At 42.2% G+C, this 24917-nt stretch overlaps 1 protein-coding gene across 1 annotated transcript; it reads right to left on the minus strand.

Annotated features, from left to right (window-relative positions):
- Positions 1–1645: 1645 nt before the first annotated feature.
- On the minus strand, positions 1646–23723 carry LOC144827451 (uncharacterized). The gene is made up of 5 exons (XM_078685757.1): positions 23498–23723; positions 22066–22164; positions 5569–5652; positions 4839–4910; positions 1646–2214 (listed from the first exon to the last, which is right to left on the minus strand). Exons 1-4 carry the CDS (start codon positions 23585–23587, stop codon positions 4845–4847), a joined length of 339 nt encoding a protein of 112 aa, XP_078541883.1. The 5' UTR covers positions 23588–23723; the 3' UTR covers positions 1646–2214; positions 4839–4844.
- Positions 23724–24917: the final 1194 nt, after the last annotated feature.

A 24917-nucleotide genomic window follows, 5' to 3' on the forward strand; every position in this document is an offset into this window, starting at 1 on the left:
CCTTAGGAGAGAAAGGGTTATATTGTACTTTCGCCTGGTTATGGCTGTTTCCTATTAGAACGGCATGAAACCCCATTGTTTGGTGAGTGAGCCTGGCACCCTGTTGTTGGGTGAAGCACTTTCTTTTCAGTTGTATATAGGGCACACTTGACCCAAAGGTATCAGAGCTCCTCACATGAACACCAGTTGCATTACAGAGGGACACATTCATTTTTTAAGGCACAGGGAGATTAAGTGAATAAAAGTAGCACAATCATATTGTTATGAAAATTTTCACACAATCAAATCTCCTTAGGCCTTCAAGACTTGTACCCCAAGAGTCAGTTAGTAAAGGCCTTTAGTGAGGCACTATACCATATGACATGAGTTTTCATGTATCAAGTAAAGACGAAGTAATGAGGGGCATCATGAGGAAAGAAATCCCTCCAGAGATTGCAGTATTAAGCCTGCCATAAAAAGCACCAAACCCTCATCCTGCTTATCTGATCCCATCCCTCCCACTTTTGCTAAACAACAAGCACATTTTGAGACACACATTTTGAGACACACAGTGGCAGGGGTTTGTTTTCTAATGATCTCGTCTCTGACCTGTGACAGAGAAGTCATGTGACCCTGAGGTATATATCTTCCTTCTTAGAATGAGTCAGGAGTAGAAAAAATAATTTGGGGTAAAGTTCTCATGCAAGTTAGGGGCTTGTGCACAGATCCACTTTTTTTAGCTTTGTCCTTTATTTATTTCTTTAAGAAAGATGTATGTTTAAACAGTAAGATTCTTTTTGTCCGTTGAACACCCCAAATTACGATGTTCGTTGAGAATAGCCAAAGAAGATTCCTAAATGTGATCAACATGGAATTTATTTTTATAGTGGTTTGTGTAAATGCGGTTTCCTAGATTCTTAATGGCTGGCATAAGCGTTTTCGTAAACAAGGGACAAAGTAGGAGGCCTGGCCAGAGTTTGTGGAGTGACCAAAAAACTCTCCATGGAGTTCCGCAAGCGATGGAGTGAGGTAAGTTGCACTGCTGATTTTTAGCTCAAAAGGGTGCATCCTTCTGCCACTTGAGATGTTCTACTCGAGTGGCAGCTTCCTCAATGCAAGTGGCATGTTTCTCAACATGAGCAGTAATGATCTACCGCGACCCCTCGCAATGAGAAATCTCACCGAGGGATAGTCTAGCATTGGATTTTCCTAGCTCGCTCTTGCTAACTCAATATTGGCGAGCCATGAGAGAGGAAAGAATCTGCTGCACACCTCTATGCTGAGTTTTTAGAAGCTCTGAGGTCCATGGGGAGTGCAGAGTTAGAAAAAGTCCACAAACTCCTCAAGGGTAGCAGAGTTTACCGCCCAGGCCTACAAATTAGTCTAATGAACAGAATTGTTTTTTTCATATTACTTCCCTTGCACAGATCTGAGCCAAGCGAACTAATAGACAAAGACCAGTGGGTCTCTGTGTTTCAAACTTTTGAATGTGATTGAAGAAGCATGTTCCATCCAAATCCTAAATTCTGCATAGAAAAACATTGCTGAGAGTGATTTTTCAAGAGTGACGCATTGTGATGCAACATGTCCCACACCTACTTAGTTTTGAAACTCTGTCTTGAAGGATTATGCCAGTCATGTAACCAAGAATATATGAGAGTCATCATTAAAGACAAGAGTGATTTAATTTTTAAAACATTTAAATTAAATTAAATTACATAAAATAATGTACAATGTTCACATTCCGAGAGTTTGCACAAGACCATTTGCAATACAAACATGTTAAACAGTAAGATTTACATTACAAATAGTAAGCAATTTAAAATTCACCATGGCTGTACAGTGACTATTGAACAACTGCTTAGTATTGCTCGTTATTATGAACTAACATATCATGGATGATATTGGTGAATGATTTCATGTAGGAGCACCAGACCAGGGGGAAGTAGTGCTTCGGTATCATTCAAAGTGATCCTCAGCCATACTCCTGAGATGCGGGTTGTCGTCCTTCGCCAAATCACAAAAGTCAAATCTTCATGTTTCTCTATGGCTGGTGTAGCTTTACTGTTCAATGATTTCTAATGGTTCTCTGGATGTCCTCTGGTGGGATATTGTGTTTCAGCAATGAATGTTTATGAGAAAGGCAGATGGTTAGGGATCTTCAATACATTTTGTCAGTGGTATCAGTCGCAGTGGTCGAATCAAAGGCCAAAGAAATGGTAAGTAGGTTGAAACCTGAAAGTTGAAAAAGTACAAGGTCAGATAGGTCAAGTAGGCAATTGCCCATCCTCACAGTCCAGCAAGCAATGGAGGCACCAGGAGCTCATAAAATATATTTTGCTCTGTGTTCAACTTTGGCTTGCAAAGAATTTGAATAACGTTCACCAAGGTGACGGGGGAGTCAGCACTGAAGAGATTGTGACTCTTCAAACATGACAAGAGGTAAGGCAGTTTATAAAAATGTGCTGCCATACAATATTGTACTCCAGCAGGTGCCTCTTGTCTTCTCCAGTGTCACACCCTGTTGTTTTGGAATCATACAGATTATTTTTACCAATGTGAAACAGGCCTGATAAATGTCAGTCCTAGGGGTCGATTACGATCTCGGTCGAAACGGAAGCTTTCCGACCGAGATGGTTGGTTTCACTATTGACCCCATAAATACAATTTCAGTTGTCGGAAATGAAACTGGCCAGTCATTCCAGCTGGCTTCCAACAGGCTCAAGGAGCCCGTCGGCCGGCGGAGTCTGGCCCTTAATTCATATGGATGCATTTTTATACCGTCCATATTATGATTAGGGTTCCCTGATTTCCGCTTTGTCTGATTTTTACAGATAAACACAGACAGAAAACACTGTCTCCCCTGTCTGTATTTATTTTTGAAAGTGGAAAAATACAGATAATTTCGCTTCTTTTGAGTGATTCATCATGCTGAGATTAATCACTTTCAGGCCAGTAGCTGTACATAATGACAGCAAGGGGAGCTACAAAACTCAATGATATGTCCTTAAATTACTGCATATCTCAACATGTATGTGTGTTGTTACACTATTTCTTTAATGTGAGTTTATTATCTTTATATTTTTTTACTGTGTAATGTGCTAAAACCTGACAGGCATTTAAGTATGAGTCCACATTTATCTGTTAAATAAATGCAGAAATACACGAGTTATCACCTCATCTATTTAAACAACACAAATTAAATATGGATAAATACCAATAAGCTGGCCACAAAAGAAATATGGACAAATACAGACGGAAATGTTCAAATAATAAATACCATAAAACCGTGAGACCTAATTATGATGCACGGTTTCCGGGGCAGACTTTCCATGTCGGCTTCCGACATGGAAACCCTTTTGGAAAGCGTGTTTGGGGGCCTCTAGCAGGGCTCCTTCTGTTGCGGCCTCAGGTTGGGGTCCAAGGGGGCACCTTGAGGTGCCTGCCACGTGGTGCAGGGAGGAACACAGCCTCCCATTTCTCTATGGGAGCTTGTGCTACAGCTGATTTATAGCCACAACACATGCTCCCATAGGGAAATGTAAGTATGTGACCGCACCATGTGTGGTTGCATCATAATTAGGCGGTCGTGACTGCCAACTAGAGGTCAGTCGGTCCATGTTTCCATGACAGTGTTGGGCGGGCTCAAGGGGGCAGATAACGATGCTTACTCATGGGCCCCCCTTTGCATCTGTACCACATTTGCAGAATTATTTTGCTCTTCTGTGCAATCACAAAGCATCCATAGAGGAATTACAGCTAAGCTCTTGGTGGCTCTATTCTCACATGATGAATCTCTGAATTGGTAAAGTAGTTCTCTTCTAAAAGGTTTTACACCCAATTTTCCCCAAAATAGAGGTGTTTCTTTTATGATGATGAGTTCTTTGGACAACCCTTCCCCGAAATCTCTCCTCCTCCAGCACCAATGGGATGTGATCGCTCAGTCTCGCTAGTTCCATTGTTGGTTACATATTTCCCTAGGCTCTTGAAAACCTATGTATTTCGTTCCTTTTCAACCCTCATAACTGTAATGTAATTTAAAACAGTAATCAAAGTCCTTTTATTATAAGTGGCTCTGGAATTATGAGACTAAGAAGGGCCGATTGTACTCTTGAACGTCTAGTACAAGAATATCGTGACACAGTAATACTGTGGACAAAATATCGAGGGACAAAATATTAAAGGGTAAACGCACAAAGGGACATATACATTTGCCATTCTTTTCTCCAAATAAATAAAGATATATGTATATGTATTTTGGTACACATATGTTGAATTAGGTACAGAAAATCTTTACATACTTACCTTTTGATATTTTGTCTCTTGATTTTTTTATCAATGATATTAGTGTCCCACAATATTGTTATTCATGAGACACATAGGAAGGCCAAATTATGGAACACAGTGCAAATTATGCAGCATAATGTAGTACATTCTGTGACAATACTATTTTGCTGTTTTATCAAATATTAATGCTGTTCTCGCAAAATGTTTTGCCTCTCTAGTACCAGTATAACACATGGGTGATAAATTCAGGTGAGTAGTTAACATTTGCCACAGAGCAACACCATGTGTAATAGTTGATTCTTCTAAACTAGCAAAACATTTATTTGTAAAAAAACTGTAAACTATGTAGCATAGGGTGTATTGTTTGGCAAGTATAGTAAACCCATTATTGTATGGAAGAAGTGCCTGGAGACCCTCACGGGTGACAAGCAGCTCTCTACAACTCCACCCTACATTTACATTACATTCCAGTGACCCCCATCGATAAGTGATGGTTTGTTGTGTGATCCTTTTAGTCTGACAGTACTCACACTCTCACTCACATTGACAGGAAAAAAGCATCAAAATCTTACCTCACCCTACTTAGAAAGTATGAACTCGCACAACCTGAGAGTGCTTTTCATCATTTTGATCATGTCCTCAAGCTGGTAGATAGAGAGAATGGAAACAAGAAGGCTATTTAGACATGACAACATGTATAACAGTTGACTTATTTTTCTCAAAAAACTCAAATTGTGGGCATTGCCAGTAAATGGTTGACCCCAAGGAATAGGAGCTTTTTTCTCCATTGAGTAAAGCCAAGGCCAGCCAAATTCTTTGTCTAGTCTAGAAGTGAGGATAGAAAAAGCTACATTTGCTCCTATTGTGAAAGGGAATTTTTAGCCCATGGATCCTTGCTCGCCCACAAATTGGATCAACCCCAGTGTATTTTGTTTCACAGAAGAGGTTAGTATAGTAGTCAGAAGGGTAATTGTTTTAAATAATCTCTTTTTCCTTCAGGAGATAAATTCCACCTCTGTACATTTACACTGTGCACTAAAACCAGCTTTGAAGTTAAGAAATCAGCTCTAGCTCTCTAAGGGTACCAGTGATGAGAGACGGATTGAGTTGCTTCACCATTCACTCCTTGTTAATAACGTAAAGAATTCCTTGTGTTTCTGAGAATGGAGGATAGTTTCCTTGGGAAGTTATTCATGTGATATCACGTGGATGTACTTTGTTTGTGAAGATGGTATGGAAGAAACAGAATTTGAGAGAGAAGGCACATGAACATGATGGTAGTGTATTTTAAAGAAAACTCACATGTTTCTCCGGTAAAAAGTTGGGGATGTGGAAGTCATCCCTGTATTCTGGTGGTGGTAGTTCTTCAAGCAGATTATCTGGATCCTGAAAATATAATAAAAAAGATCAGCATTACCAAGACCATTGTAAACAAATGTAGACTGTCATGAGTCTTGAAGATGAAAGTCATGAAAGGCTGCACACCTCAAGCAAATAAAAAACATATGTACAAGAAACAGCATACTATGTTCACTCCTATTTTGGCATTTCACATCCTTAGCACCTTGTACTCATCACCTAAAAGCAGAACATATGTGTGAGTGAAATATTGCTTATGTGAGTAATGGATCAAAGATGCAGTAACAGTGAATAATAGTGATTTGGCAGTGTATACGTGTGCTGCTACCATAAGTGCTCACTCTGCTCTTTACCTAAGAAATCTTGTATGGCTGTTTCTAAACAATACAGTTTCTACCTTATCTGATAAAAACTATCCTGGCTCCCAAAGGGCTCGCCTACCATTGACAGATCACTCACCTCCACTACATTGTAAAGAAATCAAGAAAGAAATTATTGGAGGACGTGGCCAAGCAGCCGAAGATGGTAGCCGCATTTTGAGCGAGCTACATGCCAGCTCCTAGAACCTTGCTGAATCCGAACCTTAGATGACCTATTTTCAGTTGCAGGCACCAGTGCAGTGGCCCTATAATCACCCCCTTTGGCCCACCCAAACCTATCCAGGGAGCCCTGGATGAGAGAGCCAATTTCTGAAATCGACGGCCTGGGTGTTCATACGGCCTACCTGTAGATGGGCCTGCCAGAGGCAAACACCACCTGGAGCTGTAAACCCACAGTGGCAAACCCTCTCTGCATCGACTCCTGGAGCGTGAGAGGGAGAGAAGACAGGCGCGTGGCTGAGGTGTGGCACATTGCTGCTTTCACTTCCAGGTGGTGGCCTGTAACAATGTAACAGGCACCTTAGAGTGGAGGAGATGGACTGGTCACCACACGTGGCTAGGACTGAAACTGAAGCCTGGTTGAGCCAACTATGGGGCAACCTTTTCTTGGATGCAAACATCCATGTGGTGCCCGCTACACTTGTCCCCTTTGGCCAACCTAAGCCCATGCAGGGAGTCGGGGATGAGAGAAACTTATTATGCAAACAACGACCTGCCGGGAGATGGACATGCCGCCAACAGACACAACCTGGAGCTGCAATCTCACTGCAGCGACTTACCTCTACCTCTGCATTGACTCTTGACTCGCAAGGGAGAGGATACAGCCACATGGGAGGGGAGTGGTAGGGACCACCTTTCATTTTAAGCACCCCCATGGGCTTGTAACAGCCCAGCTGATTTGGTGGCCCAGAGTAGAAAAGAGGGGGTGGGCAACATGAGAGAAATTCCCCACAGAATACTTCAGAACCTGCATCATGGATTGTGAGCTATCCTCATACTTCATTCTGGAAAGGGCGCACAGGGCACTGGCCCTAAGGCCACAGCCAGGGAGACCGCCTAGAGGCATTACCATCAGTATACTGTACCTTATGGACAGACTATATCCTGCGGCAGGCACAACAACGTCCATTGCACCAACTCTATGGTTACGCTCTCCCCCGATTATGCAGGTAAAGTGCAGCCCCTTCTTACATCTTTCTTAGAGGTTAAGTGAAAAGTTAGGGCTAAGGACATTTAATATATGCTGATGTACCCTGCCAAACTGAAAGTAATGTATCAGTGGAGAACCATTTTGTTTAAGAGTCCGGAAGAGCTCTGGGACTGAGCGGCGGAGAGGAAATAACTGCCCATATCAACTAAGGAGCCAATGACAATTTGGGAGGCCGAAGGGGGTCAACCATCCCACTCTAGGAGGAAACTCAGCAGACTGATAGAAGGCCAACTGTGGTCACAACTGGAGGACAGACATAGAGCATCCTCCTCAGAGAGCTCTGGTGATCATGGGGGAGGGGACACTACCAGTGGATGATGAGATGTTATTCAGTGGTATAGAGTTTGGTCCCTTTCCTTCCTTTCTTCCATGTAGAGCTACAAGTTTATTCTCATTCGCTGACAAAGAAGAGACACATTGCATCTGTAAAGAGGGGCTGTCTTGGGGCAAATCACTCCCTGCTACACAAGACTATGGTGATTTCTTTATTTTGATAGAGTACTATGTTGTATTGTATGTTGTTCCTATTCAGGTTGCTTGTTTTTGGGGCGACAGATGCTTTCTCTTTAGAAGTGTTGATTAGAGGGTTGTTGGGGGAAAAGTTGGGTACTTTAGGGTTGAGTTAGGTCACAATACTACGTCTCATGCAAGACACATTGCACAGGCCCTAGTCAAACGGGCTCTTTTTAGGCTCTATTTATTTACAGCACTATTAGAAAGTAGACATTGCACTTACTGCTTTTTGTGCGTGACAGCCCGTCTCTAATATAGGTCTGGGGTGGGTGACAGCTACACTTTGTGCATTCAAGCAAGACCGCCACAACACATAAAGGATAGATGGATCTGAGTACCCATCTAAATATGTCTGCATTCTGATGGCCTTGCTTGGGCGGGGTGGAAGGGAGGGTCCAACACGTCACTTGAATAGGCAGTCTCCTGTCCTCACTAAAAGGACAGATTATCCCTGATGGACAGGACTGAGTTGAAAGGAGAATCTATGCACTTCAGAGGGCTGCTTTGAAGTCACACCCTCACATCAAAGGCACTTTTGGGTATAAGTACTGGGTCTTTGACCCCCACCCCGAAAATCAGACACTTCTAGATCTTGAACTGAATCTATCAGAAGGACTGTTGTGGTGCTCAAATGACTCATTTTTAGACTGCAAGCTTGAAAGGCCTGCTTCTATCTTGCGTTGCCCTGCTGTCTGCTGTTCTCGGACTCTGCTGAAGGAGAGCTTGACTCTGCCTTACCGCCAAGTGATCTCCAGGTGCTTGTGGCTTGCCTCCTGTTGCTTGAGAATCAGGGATATCAAAGTCCTTACCCCTGCTCCTGTGCCTGAACTTACTGGAAGTGGTCCGGTTAGAGGCTACACGCAGGTATTGAACGGGTGCCAGGCGTTGCAGGCGGTGTGCCATTTTCGCCTCCACCCCCCTCCCGAGACCTATGGGGGCGTGGATCTTTTATTTTTCAAACTATACAGGTTCCTCTGATTATGAGGTAATTTTCCCACAACTTGTTGGTTTGTTCATTTTGCACCTTTTTTTACACTGATTTTTAACTTTCACGTCCTCTGGTCAGGGTGGGCCTTAGCGTGCCCATACCGCCGAGGTACACTCCCCATGGTCCTGACGAATGCCCAGTAAATCACACATCAAGGGCAGAAACATGTTGACCCCACTTTAAGTGGAAACAGCCAAACAATTAACTTGGTAGTTTCCTAAACACATTGCTTTTAATATGTCAGATTGGCCACAGAATAAAGTTTTTATGTGAGACACAATCTGGACATTTTTAAACCCTTTTCACATTTACATAATCTTCACAACTAACCAGCTCCGCAGTAATCCTGGCGTTGTAGCACACCGGGGAGGCATTCAGCTTCTCCCGGTGGGCCCGATAATGAAGCATGTCACCAACCAGGGTGGTGAGTGAGGGCTTCCTATACAAATCTAATAAGACTTGCATACTCATCTTCTCTCCTTTTGTGCTTCTATACATTTATTGATTTACACTCTTTCGTTGTTTGAAGCTTACTGGAAGTGGCCCAGATACTTGCAACATGGAATTTGGCGCATCTCCTGTCTGTGTGTAATAGAACCAGCGATCAACACTGTTGCTGGAGTTTCATTGCCACATCACATTTGAACCAGCACTTTGCCTCTAGAGATTAATGCATCGGACAGCGCATCTCCGCCACTGCAGCTTGGTGAGATCGAGGCATCCCCTCGACTGTGTGGCAGAGTCTGGTGAGGCACATCACTCAACACCTCTCGACTAAAGCACCCATCTTCCGAACTGACACATCGCCATCACTACGTGGAACAGATCGACTCATCTCACTGTTTGTGACCAGGAAAGGTAATTTGATCACTAGGTCCTGCATGGGACCTGTAGCTGGCCTGCCCTTCCACGCGGTCAGCCTGAACGTTGACTTTGACCCGGTCCAGCACGATGTAAAGTAACTTTTTTAATGCTACTTGCTTCTAAGCGTTTCACTGCATGTATTCCTTTAACATTTAATATCTCAACTTCTATACATTGGATTTTTGTCATTTTGGTCTTGTTTTGTTAGTATTTCTAAACGTGTATGGAGTCTTTTTGTGGGGTATTTTTTCTGTTGCTGTGTGTTTGTGTGTTGCACAAACACTTTACACATTGCCTCTTTATATAAGCCTCATTGCTCTGTGCCAAGCTACCACAGGGTGAACACAGGTTATCTTTTAGTGTGGATCTAGCTTACCCTGACTAGGATTACCGCTTCTGCTTGGACAGGCTGCATTCTTTTGTCAACCAGAAACCCAATTTCTAACACATGAGACCCATAGGAAACCTGGGACAGGAATATGACCCCGTTGACACGCAAAATTAAGGGAAATATGGTGAGATAGATCTCCCCCCGATCATAATGGAGTATAGAGCCAGTCAAGTCAAGAATAACTTTATTTCAACTCAGAGAACCATGAAAAGATTTACAAATTAATATGATTAAAATACAATACATACACAATTCATCATAAAAAGGTAAAATCTCTGTACAGATTGTACTCCTAAGGCTATCTGATCGTAATGGAGTCTCTTATGTAATTAGCTACTGCAATACAGATTTCAGCCGTAGCCAAAGACGGTAAGAAGTTAAAACCATCAATACGAGCAAGAGTGAGTATTTCTTAGTAATGGGAGCAGAAATCTAGTTCTCTCTGATTTATACAATGTGCAAAATAATACAAAGTCCATAGTTCTTTAAACTGAGACGTTATCACATGGGCAGAGCATAACCTTGTTTGATCACCCTCCTTGGCGAGGAAATGCCGGCAACAAAGTGCACAGTGCATAAACAGAACCTGGTTAGATAAAATCAGAACTGGAACTTATTAGAAATAAATAGATAACATTGTGCAGGGGCAGGAAGCAAACAGGGGACTCCAATATTGTCATGTTGGTAACTAATAAGCCTATTGCCCCTGGAGCAGTATGCCTCCTTGAAAACTCCTTTGACATTTAGAGGAATTCCTTCAGGGTTTTCAATAAAGTATTCCAGACCAATCTCATGGTAAATCCTCTCTAAATATTAAAACCATGGAACCTTTAAAACATTGTCTGATTTTTGGAAATCTTTAATAACATCACATGAAACTATTAAATCCTCAGAGGTCCCTATCAAGGCCTATAGAAGAAAAGGGGCACTGCCTATACGGTCTTCCATAAATTCTAGTTAAGTTCTGTATGGCAAAAGAGGTAGGAACACTTTTTGGGAGCATCAGTAATCTTTTCATGAATTTATTTTCGATTCCTACAAACTGTTGGTTTTTAGCGTAGCCCCAAACCCCAGCTCCATACCTGGCAATAGAGAGACATTTGGCTATAAAGGGTAATTAGTTCCTTCACAGGCTTGTGCCCCAATGTATGGTTTAAATCTTTTATTAATTTTCAAACAGGAAAAAGGACAAGATCCCCAGCTCCCTAGGGACAATGCAATAAAGACAAAAAGTTGTCCCCAATTTAGAAGCAAAACGGAATAGTGCATCCATCACCCTACTTGTCTGCTGTGCCCTTATGGTTAAAAGAGGTTCCCATCTCAACAGTTTGCTAAAAAGATTGCCCAAGTATGAGAAGTTACTTACCTTTTCTGTGTAATGTGCTAAAACCTGACAGGCATCTAAGTATGTGTTTTTTCCGCTTTACTGCCATATCTTACTATGACTGTTGTACCGGAGTGACGACTGGGGAGTAGGGTTACTAACGCTTTTTCCACACCCATACCTTCCAACATAGCCCATAATTTATCTCGGTTGACAGTGTCAAAAGCACCAGATAGGTCCATGAAGGCCAGATGGACAGAACTCTTCAAGGACCTTCTGTGCTTATTAATGATTAAAGATGAATTAAGATATTGTTCAGTTGTACCCCGCCCTCTCCTAAAACCATATTGAGTATTGGACAGAATCCAATTTTCTGTTGCCCAATCTTTCAAGCGTGCAAGGAGGACTCTGCCCAAAACCTTATCTGGGGCATCTATCAACTAAATGGGCCTTTGGCATGCCAGGTCACGTTTTGCACCTTTCTTTAAAGATTGAGACCACTGTTGCTTCCTTCCATGATGAGGTTGTATAGCCCTCTTCAAAATGGTGGCATTGCCACAGCTGTTGTATGTTTTGCCACAATACCTCCAGAAAATCCTTACCCTTTGGTTTACAACCCTACAGTTCAACATCAATAGCTACAAGTAGGGAGGACCGGTGCCATGAATCTCTCATAAGGAGTGCATTCAATCCTTTGTGATGGCGGACTAGGGGCAGTAGACATCAGACTATAATACTGGGCAGCTCAGCTCAGCTGCTGGCGGTTAATGACTGGATCTTTGGGGACCGGGGGACCCAGCCACGAAACTTAAGCAGACTCCCTTTACCGGGTAAGCACCAGAGTTTTGGCTGTATGGGGAGTTTCTCCTGCCCACTATTCCAGCCATTTTAGCCGTTCCAGCCATTCCATTGATTAACTGGAGGTTGCCTACTAGGAAGAAGCTGTTGTGCATGGGTACATGCCCAACGGAAACGGTAGGGCTGCTGGGCCCTGAGATAAATTTGGGATCTGTAAATAGGGAGACATCTGGCAGACATACCATATGATGTTCTATGACCAACTTGAAGCTAAAGAGGATTTACAGAGATCCCAGTTGTTTATTTACCTACTGTGCGGACATGCACTGGTTAGGCACACAGGCCACATAACAGCGCTCACAAGAGTACAGTCCATTAGAAATCTGACTCATGATGTTAACTATTGGTAGGAAAGGCAGATCTTGCTTATACAGAATTCTGGTGCTAAATGTCCCAGACCGGCTAAACAAATTGCAGGAAAGATATGAGTCAGACCTGAAGCCCTTGGATGATGACAAATGGATTAAGGTAAACAATGGCAGCCGAAAATGGGTAATATTGCCTCACCTGAGAATAGACCAGGTTAAAGAATATATTAAACCCCTGAGAGGCTATGAAGTATGGGGAGGGACAGCTGCCCTGAATATTTTCCTTTATGGACAGACCAGAAGCTCCTTCATGCATGTGGTATGGATGATTCAGGTGTATTAGATCCTGCAATACCCTAACCTACAAAGGGTATGCCGATTTCTGATAGAACACAATCCCACGTTGGCTATCATGGAAGTATTTCTGGGATGGGATGGGTAAGGGGACAAAAACTGATGATTGGGACCAGTTGTGTTTTTGCTAAACGTCACAAAGCGGGCCATTGGAGATGCAGGCCCCCCACAATCTCAAAGTAGCCAAAAGGGATGGTATAACTGCTCTTTAGCTGCGGAAGCAGTGTACAGATCCAGAGGGTAACCACAAAAGTATGATAGAATCTGGGGACAGTGGAAAGTACAGCCCAAAACACCCGGAGCTGGCCACCCATAGGAGGTTCTTGGTGGAAAGTGCACAGTTGTCCATGGCACATATCCATCTATAGTGAACCGGATTGGTAACAGCAGACTTAACTGACATTTCCTTCATGGTATTCCAGAACTAAATGGGATGTTGTGCAAGGGGGGCATGGGATGGAGTGCTATGCAGTGATACAGTAGTGTGATCTTAAATGTGTTGAAAACTCAATAAAAAGAATTTTCAAAAAATAAAGAAATTACTATCCAGCTACAGGAAAACTCAACAAGAATTTCCTCTTGCGCAATAACTGCTCTTGAACCAGTGTGAAATTGCAGCAATGAAACTCAACCAATCTGTTCACTTCGATGTCAAAGCTGACCCTGCAGTTGTGCCAGCTGGACTTTTCCCCAACTTTTAATATTATTGACTGAAGTCCTACAACCTATCATGGGATTTTCAGGCTGTCAGAAATCCCTCAATACGGTGAGCTGTATGGCTACCAGGTCAGTGGAGTACATGCTTCCACTGCCCTGCCCAAATGGAGTTCATTATTTGATGGGCTGGCCCATCTATCAACACTCCAATATTTCTGAAGTTCAGATTATAGAAATATCTATGCATACATACATGCAATACCAGTGTAAAGTGTTAGAGTAACTAGCTAGAGCTGGGACTGCTGTTGTGACTGACATATTCTCAGACACCTTTCTTCCCGCTTTTTGGTGCTGTTGCATTTCTCTAAACTATTCATCTAATCTGAGCCTTTCATTGTCTTGCTTTTGTTAGCCACTGATCATCTTAATCACCATTGTCATACCCCCAGCCAATGAGCAGAGACCTTCACATATATTAGCTTGCATGATTTTACAATAGGTCTCGAATTTGCACGGGTTAGAGCTATAGACGTAAATGACAATGTCTTTTACTTATGTTTTTTGGTTTGGAGTGTAGTGGATGTATGTGGTGTCCAGTGGAATTATGTTGGTTGTATTCAAGTTGTTAGTTTTGAAATTGTGTGGAGTGGAAGTGTGTGGTGTATTTGTGTAGTGGAATTGCGGTGCATTGTGAATAGATAGGGGTGAGAGCTGCACAAAATAGATAGAAATGGATGATAGAGAGGGATAGGTAGTTTGTGCAGGAAATGGTGATTGAATTTTAGATAGAAGAGCAGAAAGAGTATGTGAGAAAGAAGGGGAGAGCAGGCCACAGATGCATAAACGGGAGCACATGTGTATGCGGAAAACACCTGAAGAATAAGAGGAGAGTGTGGGTTTGAGGGACAGAAATTTGAGATAGAGGAGCAGAAAGTGTATGTGAGAAAGAAGGGGAGAGGAGGCCATAGATGCATAAAGTGGGGGCACATATTTATGCAGGAAAGCAAAACAGTTAAAGAATAAGAGGAGAGTGTGGGTTTGAGGGACAGAAATTTGTGAAAAGGCATGGTATGGAAACTGTGCTTGAGAACTCAAGTGAACCGTATGAGAGAGGCAGGAAGAGTGCATGAGAGAGTGAGAGAGAGCAGTGAGAGAGAGTAAGAGAGAGAGAGATAGAGGTACAAGTGGAAGGGGCACCAATAATAGGGGGGGAGGCGAGAGGTGGACCAGTGAAGAGCGTGAGGAGGTACAGGAAGGTAGCGGATGTGAGCAGGCAGTATAGAGAGAAGACAGGGAGCGTGAGGGAGGGAGAGATCAGCGGTATTGTAAGATGAGAGGGGGTACTGGGAGTCTGAAGGAGAGATGAGAGAGGCAGTGGGTGTGTAGGGAAGTGATGACAGGGTTGATGATAGTGCAAGGGAGTGAGTGATGTGTTAGATTGGAATTGTTTGTTGTGGAATTGTATGGCATGGTGTGAAGCTGTGTAGAGGAAATATGTGGCATCGTGTGCTCTGGAATATGTGGATATAACTGAAGAGTGATGATGGTAGCAGCAAATGGGAAGCCCATGGGCAGGCTAAAGCCCATCCAGTAGATGCAGCATGTCTCGGTTTGAGACAGCCCATATGCTCCGTCTAGAGCTGAGGCCTAAAAAACATGACTTTATCCAGCTGCGTGGTTTACCATCAGAGAGATACCAAATAGCGTGGCAATGCTTTGCCTGTACAAGGGCATATGTGTTCTCTTCCGTGTTCTCAGAGTGAGACAGAGAGCAAGATTGAATGAGCAAGCAGACATTGTAGTTTATGAATTGGTGGTAGCAGCATTCCCGACAAACAAAATGGCTGTGTGTGTTTTGACCACGGTGTGGGGGCAGTTGACTGATTTGTAGATGCAGAAAATATGGGTGTCACTAAATGTTCAATATGTCATCCTGCCCTTGGAAGAATGCCCACGAAGGTAATCCTAGAAAAATCACATGTACATGCAATTATGGTATAATCAATATAATACCAGAAACATATGTAACAGGATTCATTGGATCAGATAATGAGTGTAAAATGACTTTGACAGTTACCAAAATGTTTATTGTGTAGTACCTTACAGTTTGCCACTCATTTCCATACACATACTAACCGTTTGACCTACATTTACTTTCTGAGAAAAATACGCAATGCTCATGTTTTATTGACCAGGCAGTGCACGGAGTGGGAGGCCACTTCAGTGCGGGCCACACTTTGCAGGAAAAGGCCCTACCTGCAGAGCCCAGGTGGGCGGTGGAAAGGGACAATTAAATGCTCACATTTTCAATTCCACTGCAGTGTGAGGGGTGCAAGGCCAAAGGAGTAAGAATCATAGAATAATGAACAAGACTAGCCTAAAAAAATTTGAAACAAAGAGTCCAGCAATTTGCGGCAGCCCCGGCTGCCAGGGCGTGTTTTACAAATTTCCAACATGATACGACTAATGCTGAATTACCATAAACATAAAAGTCGACCACAGTTGGCAGCTCATCATGCTCAGAAAGAAAAAAAAAATGTAGCAAGTTACTGTTTGTAGCATGCTTCATTAAATAAACCCTGGCCTACGATGAAAGGCCTATGCAGGGCTTCAAGTGGTATGAAAAAACTGGTGAGTCCCTCAAAGGGGCGTGGCAAGAAGATTACGGATGTGGCTTAAAACATGTAAGCAAAAAATATGTGCTTCTGTATAGTGTGCCTCCCCACTAGTATTTTGGAGCTGCTGTCATTGCACCCAGATATATAATACAGCAAGTTACATGGCTGATACAACAAGCCCAGGTTGTCAGCTTTGTCAATGGTGTGTATTTCCATTCGCTATATCTGAGGGTGAACATTTCCATGCCCTTTTCAAATAATTTGCTTCCTTTTAAGTCTTTTCTCTCTCAATGGGGGCTGGTTATCAAAGGGAGGATTTGAAAAGGTTAGTTTAAATAGGCCATCTTCTGTTTTTGCTGAGTTTAACGCAGGATATTCAAGTAAAGTCCTTGCCTTTCTCTCATAACTTTTTTTCCTGCACAACTTATTTTGAACAACCTTGGTGTTTAACAAAATATATGCTTCAATACCTCGATTACACACTCAAAGCATTTCTTCCTGCAGAACAGTTGTCACGTAAAAATATATGGTTTACATGTAAAGCCCTTTAGTGCCCTAGGGCCAAGCTTACACTATATAAACTGCCAGAAAAAAAAGAAAGAAAAAAGCATAACGTGACCTTGGTCTGGCCTGGCAAGTCATATGTCCTTTTGTGCAACAACAGCATGTAAGCATAATCGTTGCCTTAATTGCAGAAGTATACAAGCACATGAAGGGCAGAAACCTTCCCTAGTAGAGGACAATGACAGTTAATGTCATTTGTAGTGAACACTGTAATAATGTACTCTGCATTATATTGCTGTTCTGCAGAGTATGTTGCAATGGTAAAAGATGAAGAAGAAGTCTTACCAAAGAGTAAGAAGCTGTCCTGAGCACTCTTTAAAGCACGGTCGTGCGTAGTATAAAGTTAACAGGGATGACTTGTTGAAACCAAAACAAACTACCCTTGATGATGAGAATCGTACAGTTTTTGTATCTAAATTTTCTACGCAATCCAAAAAGATCAAAGAAGTGATTCGCAAACACTGGCCCATGCTTAATTTAGAGAAAGATTTCAATAACATTTTTGAGAAACCTCCTATTTTTGCTTATCAACGGTCAAAAAATGTACAATCACTACTGAAACATCCTCCGTTGCAAAACGTAGTGACATACAAAGGCACTATTCCTTGCCACAACTGTGGCCATTGCAATAGCATTATACCAGGCAATATACTATGTCACCCTTCTAAAGGAACACCAATTCATCTTAAAGTCTCTGCCACCTGTGACTCGGCTAATGTCATCTATATGCTTAAATGCCCGTGTGGCCTCCCATATGTGGGAAAAACTGAAAGAAAAATCAAAATCAGACTGAATGAGCATCGCAGCAACATCAGGACTAAGAATTTGAAATCAAGTCTGGCTGCTCACTTTGTGTCACACTCGCATAATCCCAGCCAAATCCGCTATTTAATTTTGGAAATGGTCGAAAAAATTCCACACAGAGACAACACCAAGCACATGCTGCAACGTGAGCTACACTGGATTTACTTTTTACAAGCCCTTCAACCGAAGGGGCTAAATGATAAAATTGAACTTAGTTGCCATCTTTAATCTTTTCGCTTGTTATGAGATCTCTCTTTGACCTGTGTGTTGTTTATATTGTTTTTACTGTGCCCAGTATTTTGTTTATTGATGATTTCGTTTTTACTGTGTATATGACCCATAGTGGTTATTTAGATACTGATTATGCATTTCTTTGTATTCTTTATTCTTTTCACACATATTTTCCTTTGGCGTTTTGAGTGAGTGCCTACGTTCCTTTTGTTTAGGGTATTTCTTTTCTGTCTATTTTTTCACCCATGGGGGTTTGTTCCTGTATCTCTGGTCCGTTTTCTATTATTACTTTAAGTTATCTCGTGTCACAGTTTTCTCGCTTGAGCTGTTTCTGGTCCTACTTCTATTTTTATTACTCACCTGGGGTTCTTGATTACGGATGCTAGTCCTTCACTGGCGTCTTCCGGGTTGTGTCCCGCACTACCGACGTGTTCTTCTATACACGCGCGTTCGTCTTTGGTAATGGGTAAGTTTCTTCACGCGTTTTGTTATTTCATGGTGGCGAGTTACCAATATCACCGGGTGTTATTCTTGGGCTTTTCTTCTTGTCAACTTCGCGTTCGCCTGGTTCTTTTTGACTATTTTCTGCACATTATTAATGATTGTCGTTTCACTTGTAAACATTTCATACACTGTGGTCTACAACCCTCATTTGTCACTTTTGATGTCTACTCTCGTATTTATCCAGTTTATTTACCTATTCCACGGGTTTAACCTGGCGTCTTCACATGGTGTGTTGATCACGTGACGGGTGGTGGCCCTCCTAACTCTTCGTTTTTCACTGGGCGCACTTTTGCGTGTTTTTCAAGTTCCTGTACATTACAGCGATCGACAAAGTCTTTTTTCTTCTTTTCTTTTTAGAAACTATATCCCCCTGAAGAAGTTCTAATGTAGAACGAAATGCATTGGGGTTTTTCCATCTTACCATGTGTTAATTTCATCCCATGAATTTACAATGGATCTGCTTTAAAATGGATTTATGAAATATGAAAATAAGCTTTTTGTTACCATGAACCTGCATTTGGATTTACAATAAGGAATAAACCTTTTTCTAAAAACTCATCAGTTTCCTAACAATTAACTTTATACTACGCACGACCGTGCTTTAAAGAGTGCTCAGGACAGCTTCTTACTCTTTGGTAAGACTTCTTCTTCATTGTTTGTGCCACACCTCATGGAACCGGAAGGTGTTATCCTGAGCACCTAAAAATTATTTTCACCGGGTTTCACCATTTGACAATTGATTTACCTATTGGAGTGCAGCGGTTTGCTCTTCTGTTGCAATGGTAAAAGACCCATGCTTCCCTGTAGCAAGGAACTTCCCCTAAGCAGCGGGATCAGAGCAGACATTCCAGCAAAAAAAGAGGAATCAGACAAAACAGAGGTTTCTGCCTGGAGGGTGCGGGCAAAAATGGAGACCCCAATAAGGACACGTCCCGGCACTTGCTTTTTAGAACAGCTGGTGCACCAGCAAGACCCAGCCCACTTAAAGCCCTCGGCCTATGTGATATCTATTTGTGCCTGGGTTGTTAAAAACATTATCTGCAAGACGTGCGGCAATGCTATGAAACTACAAAAATGCAGTTACATGAGCTATAAATGAAAACATACATTATTATTATTCCGGTGTTCAGGCTGTTAAACATGAACATGTGCGCAGAGTCAGAAGGAGGAGAGCAGAAAGAAAGTATACGAGTAAACTGAATGTTTCTGCTGGGTGAGAACGAAACCTGCAGAGAAGACTGCAGCCCTATGCAGCGTGTACCCCATGTTTTCACATCTTGCTTGGTCCCATCTATGATCTTACTGCCAGGTCCTATAGGCAGGCTTGCTTCCAATGTGATCTGACTGAGCGCTCCTATTTGATTTTCACAACTTAGAAGCGGTGTTTTAGCCAACACAGCATTGGGCATTGTCAGAATTATGCTCTCACTACAGAAAAACAGCTTTTTAGACGACAGGCATTGTGCTGTTGAAATTCCAATTTATTTGCGATACCCCTTAGATCAATGAAGCAGCTGCCATAAAGGGGCACCTGCTGAACAACGGAAACACGAAAAACGGAAAACCAACCTGAGCCAATAATGTGTTGAGATAAAGGCACAAGATAACAATAAAAAAACAAGTATTTCCAAGATCAACGAGAGAGTGCGCCTGTAACCACCGTGCACAGTAGTTCTAACCAATGGAAAAAGTATTCCCAAAATGAGTACCTAAAATGGCCACTGTGTTAACAGATAAGTAATTGGCTGGTGCTTTCAGGGGGGTTCAGTACAGGAAGAGGCATAATGTATTCATGCCACGGACGAATGGAGTGACGATTGGGGCAGCTAAAGGGAAGCCTATGGGCAGGCTGGTTAGAGCAGCGCACGCGCGCTGTCTAGAGCAAAGACCTATGAAGTAACCACTTTTGTAGGTTAAGAGCTTTGCCAGAAAGCGGATCTTTAACCAGTCGGAAAAAGTAATTTCATCCATCTAGTGACGACTTCATGCAGCTTCTGGGCACTGCCAAACTTCAAACGAAAACCTAAATTTCAGATATCGATCCATCACACTTAATATCATTTATAAACTTATACAGCTTATTTTTATTATATTTAAAGGGTGCAGCTCATAGGTTTCATGCATTAACAAACACATATTTTGTCATAGCTATTGGCGCATTTATTGGAGTGCAGCTTCCACTTGCCCTGGTACGCAATGTACTGTGAAATAAGTGAGGGATGTGTAATGGCTGTTGGTTATGATAAAGTTTAAACACAATTCTTTTTCTGTGCTATACAACTGTGGTGGCACAGGCAACATAAATTATTCACTCAAAGTTGAATTATGGTGTCAAAGAACTTTTGGGCAGCACTACCTCGTGCACCTGTCTGCTCAAAAGAAACTTGTCCCCTGCCAGTGGTATTTAGGTTAAAATTTAGAAATTAAATATAGAGGAAAAAAATACAAAAAGAAAAGTGGGAAACTGATATTTGAAATTTTAATGCTGTATAAGTATCTGAAAATGATTTTGTAGGATTTTATTCTTGTTGTAAGGTACACAAATCCAAAATCCTATGTCTAACCATAATGCTATCTCTATCACTTGCCCATTACTATTATGTACTATAACCGAAACCCAAACCCCCTAACACTAGGAGGATAATATACCCACCACTTTTCACAGACCTGAACCTAGTTTGTTCCAGCAAAGTATGCTGAACAAAATTCTTTACCCTAACCCTGTATCATGCCCATACTTCATCTCTAGCCATAAAGTTATCCCTAAGACTAACATTAATCAAGAACTGTTCCGTAACAGGCACAATATACGCAACCTGAAGTCAATATCTATCCTTTATGCTTACATTAACTCTACACCTAACTTTAATGTGTACCATTACCCTTACCCTAACTCTTATTCACACACACACACACACACACACACACACACACACACACAACCTCAAAGGCGGCAGGAACGCCACGAAGAAAATGCCCTGCAAAACCAATGATCCAGTGAATATTGCCTTACCTGGCTGCCTAAATCAACCCTGGCCTCAGTGTCACCCAGCCCCCAAATACAATGATCCTCCCTGGCCTTGTCCTAGGCATAGGGGATATGTGTGGTTCTCTGCCCCTACAACGCAATCACACTGCCTTACCCATGTGTCAGGGTGGGTTGTTCACGTTGCCCTCATGAAGGCCCATCCTCAGACAGGAGAGGTAGTCCTTTAACACAACACACCAGTGCTGGTGCCGGTTGCCTCCTGGCCTGGGCCAGTCACCATTTCAGTAGGAGTTTAGAGCACAGTAAGCTGTGTGCTATAGAATATGGACTCAGCCGCATACCTTTCCTCAATGTAACTGTATTCTGTAGATACAGAGCCCAGCCTTTACCCAGGCCTGTTGTTTGATATCGAGTACCACTCCCCCCTTGAGTCCAGGGCCTGGTCTTAGACCTGGTCTTGTATTGAACACCCACATTCCTAAATGTAAGTTGTCTTGGAGGGTGGCATTTCCGTTGGTGCTCTATTACTTCTGAAGTCATGAGTAAATCAAAGAAGAAAGTAAAGGTTGAATGACTTGTTTTTATGGTAAATTTAAGAAAGTGTTGCATTTGGTATCATAAGCCCCTTCAAAATAAATTTTCTAAACAAATTTCTAAATTTCTTCAACAAATGTTATATACACATGAGGAATGGAAGCTGCACTGGCCATTTATTTGATACAGTTTTGTTTTCGGAATTGTAGACTGCCTACGTCTTTAGACATATTTTAGCTTTTCTTTCTCGTAAACCTTTATCTAATTGTAAAATACATTTAATAAATGTGAACCGCCGCTGCTGAGGAAAGTTTGAAATATGAGACAGAAAGAGATGCATGGTTCTTACCAGCTCAATATCAGAAAGATAACCCTTGTACGCTTCAAGTACCTGCCGGCATGCGAAAGGATGAACCTTGGCACATGTTTGGAAACCAATTACTATGCCCTGCAAATAAGGAAAGACAACTCACAGCCTCAGGGAGACAATAGACATTAACCAAACACAGGCATTTAGTACAAGAGATTTCATATTTGAAAGAAAGGATAAAGCTGGTTCTTGATTTCACATTCAGTGTTTACAGCTGGTATTGGTGAATGATTGTCAACTAGTAAAGCAAGGGAAACGGCCACTAAAACGCGGCCGTTTCCACAAATGCATTAACCACGCATGCATTACAACGCATGGTGGTTAACACGAAAGCCTTTACCACGCATACCTTTACTAAGAGGTAAGTAGTAAAGGCATATGTGGTAAAGTTTCAAAATAAAAAAGGGGGGCTTGGGGGGGTCTCCCCCCAAACAAAAACCTCACCTGAAACCACGTAAGAAAGTGCAGGAAATCGGCGTCATTTAAGAGGAAACGGAAAGAAACTTTCGCTTCCTCTTAACGACGTACAACGTCACCACGCAAGAATTAGAGGAAAGGGTTATGCGTTGAAAAACCATTCCGTTGTAACGCATGCGTGGTAAAGGCATGCGTTGCAACGGAATGCGTTGTAAGAACATACAACCGAAGAGCAAATATATTCAGTGGCCTGAAAGCATGATTTAAGGATACCTTTATACAGCTATGCTGGAGGGCCTTTACCATGCTACTTAAAAAGCATCTTTGGACAATAAGATGAGAGTTTCGTCACTATTTGTTTTCTGTCACATTGTTCTCTCTGGTGTTTCACATAAAGGAACTGCAAGGACAGTTCAATACACAAGCCTTCTTTACAACAAAGGAGTGCGATTTCTTTAGAAGCGGTGCTTATCCTTTTTTCCTCATGTCTACTGTTGTCTATTTTGAAGGCCTTTCTGAGAGAGTCATTTCAAAGCCTTCACATAGCTTTATGTCTTTCACCACTTTATCTGCAACATTGATTAAACTTGATTTATCTTGTTCAAACACTGGCTTCTATCAAGAGAGATCATCTAAAGAGGCTCCTAACTATCCTTGATGAAATGCATTATTAGTCACCTGAAAAAAGGAGCTCTACATTTAGTTTCTGCTAACTTAGTCCTCATCTACTCTGTAGAGGGGTTTCACTCTACTATAATTTGGCTATGCACGGAGTACAAAATCACACTTTTGGGTGAGAGGAAGTACTGAGTGAGGAATGTTTCACCGGTCATCAATAATTTACCATCAAGCTCTATGAATGAAGTTACAAACCTACACAATGTACATCCAGATGCTCCACAGCCCATATGACTACCTTCTCAACTTGTTTTTGTTGTGGTCGTACAGGGAAATAAATCTATGATAAATTGTAAGAAATGCACTTGATACTTACTGCATGGTAAGGCGTTGCGATGAACCTAGTAGATTCGAACATGCTTCGAAGGAAGGGTAAAATCAGTGCAGTATCATCACAGCTGGCCATGCACTTACCAAGGCACTGGAAAATAAAACCCTAATATGGGAGTGAATTAAAGACAGTCTGAGTTAAGAATAAACAGCATCTCCTGCTCACTCTATGAAAGTCTTACTTATATTGGAGTATTCATCTTTGATTCACTCTACACACATATTTGTCTCCCACTTTCAAATAGCACTTAATAAGTTGAGTGAAATGTTTGTTATCTTATGTATAGTATAGTTATATTTTCTGGACATTGTAGAGATTTGTATATGGCCTTAATATGACTCAAAACAAGGAAGTGAGGGGTAATGTGAGCCAATGAAGGTCCAGTACCAAGGCTCTGAAAGTGCTAATGCAGAAACCAGTGGAAATACTGCTCCTTTCAGAAAGCAAAGTAGAAAGAAAGGCGGACAAAGAAAGGGGAATCCTAAGGATTTTTTCTTGGTGCCTTCACAAATCCATGAGCATGTAAAGTCTTCGGTAACGCTTTTTCTGGTGGATACAGTATCTGCCTGTGGATTCCTCACCTTGTGAATATCCCCCTGAGTCAGCAACGTTCGGAAAGTTCTTTGTAGCTCGCCGGCATGGACGACGTCACAGGAACGCACGACATCGCGCGCGGCTGCGCTGACGTCACCGGCTCCATAATAGGCCTACGCCGGCGTGATGACATCAGTTCCGCCCTTTTTTCCGTGCCTTCGAGGCACACGGACGGACCAACAACAATAGATATATACACAGTATACACAGTACAATCTAGTCAAGTTAACACACGTAGTGTGAATATAACATAGTAAATCATGTACAAGAACACACTTCCTTTGAGGATAACATGTATACATTAAAAAAACATTACCAGAAATTCAGGTATAGAAGAGTGGACAACGGGGAGGCGGGTGGGCATGTGAGGAATCCACAGGCAGATACTGTATCCACTAGAAAAAGCGTTACCAAAGGTAAGTAATTTGTTCTTCTGATGGATACATCTGCCAGTGGATTCCTCACCTTGTGAATAGATTCCCACAGCAGTCCCCACTCCTGGAGGAGGGTGTCTACTCCTCTATACCAGAAAGTCCTGAAGGACAGAAGGCGCAAAGTGGCCATCCCTCCTCACTTCGGTATCCAAGCAGTAATGCTTTGCGAAAGTGTGGAGGGAGGCCCAAGTTGCCTCTCTACAAATGTCCTCTATAGGAACATCCCTAGACAAAGCAGATGTTGATGACTTTGCTCTAGTAGAATGAGCTCTTATACCCTCTGGAGGTTCCTTACCAGCCAGGGCGTAGCAGATCTTGATGCATAGAATAATCCATCTCGAAAGTGTGCGCTTGTGCACAGCTCTTCCTTTTCTACT

Source organism: Lissotriton helveticus, chromosome 4_1, assembly GCF_964261635.1.
Source record: "Lissotriton helveticus chromosome 4_1, aLisHel1.1, whole genome shotgun sequence".
NCBI lineage: Eukaryota > Metazoa > Chordata > Amphibia > Caudata > Salamandridae > Lissotriton > Lissotriton helveticus.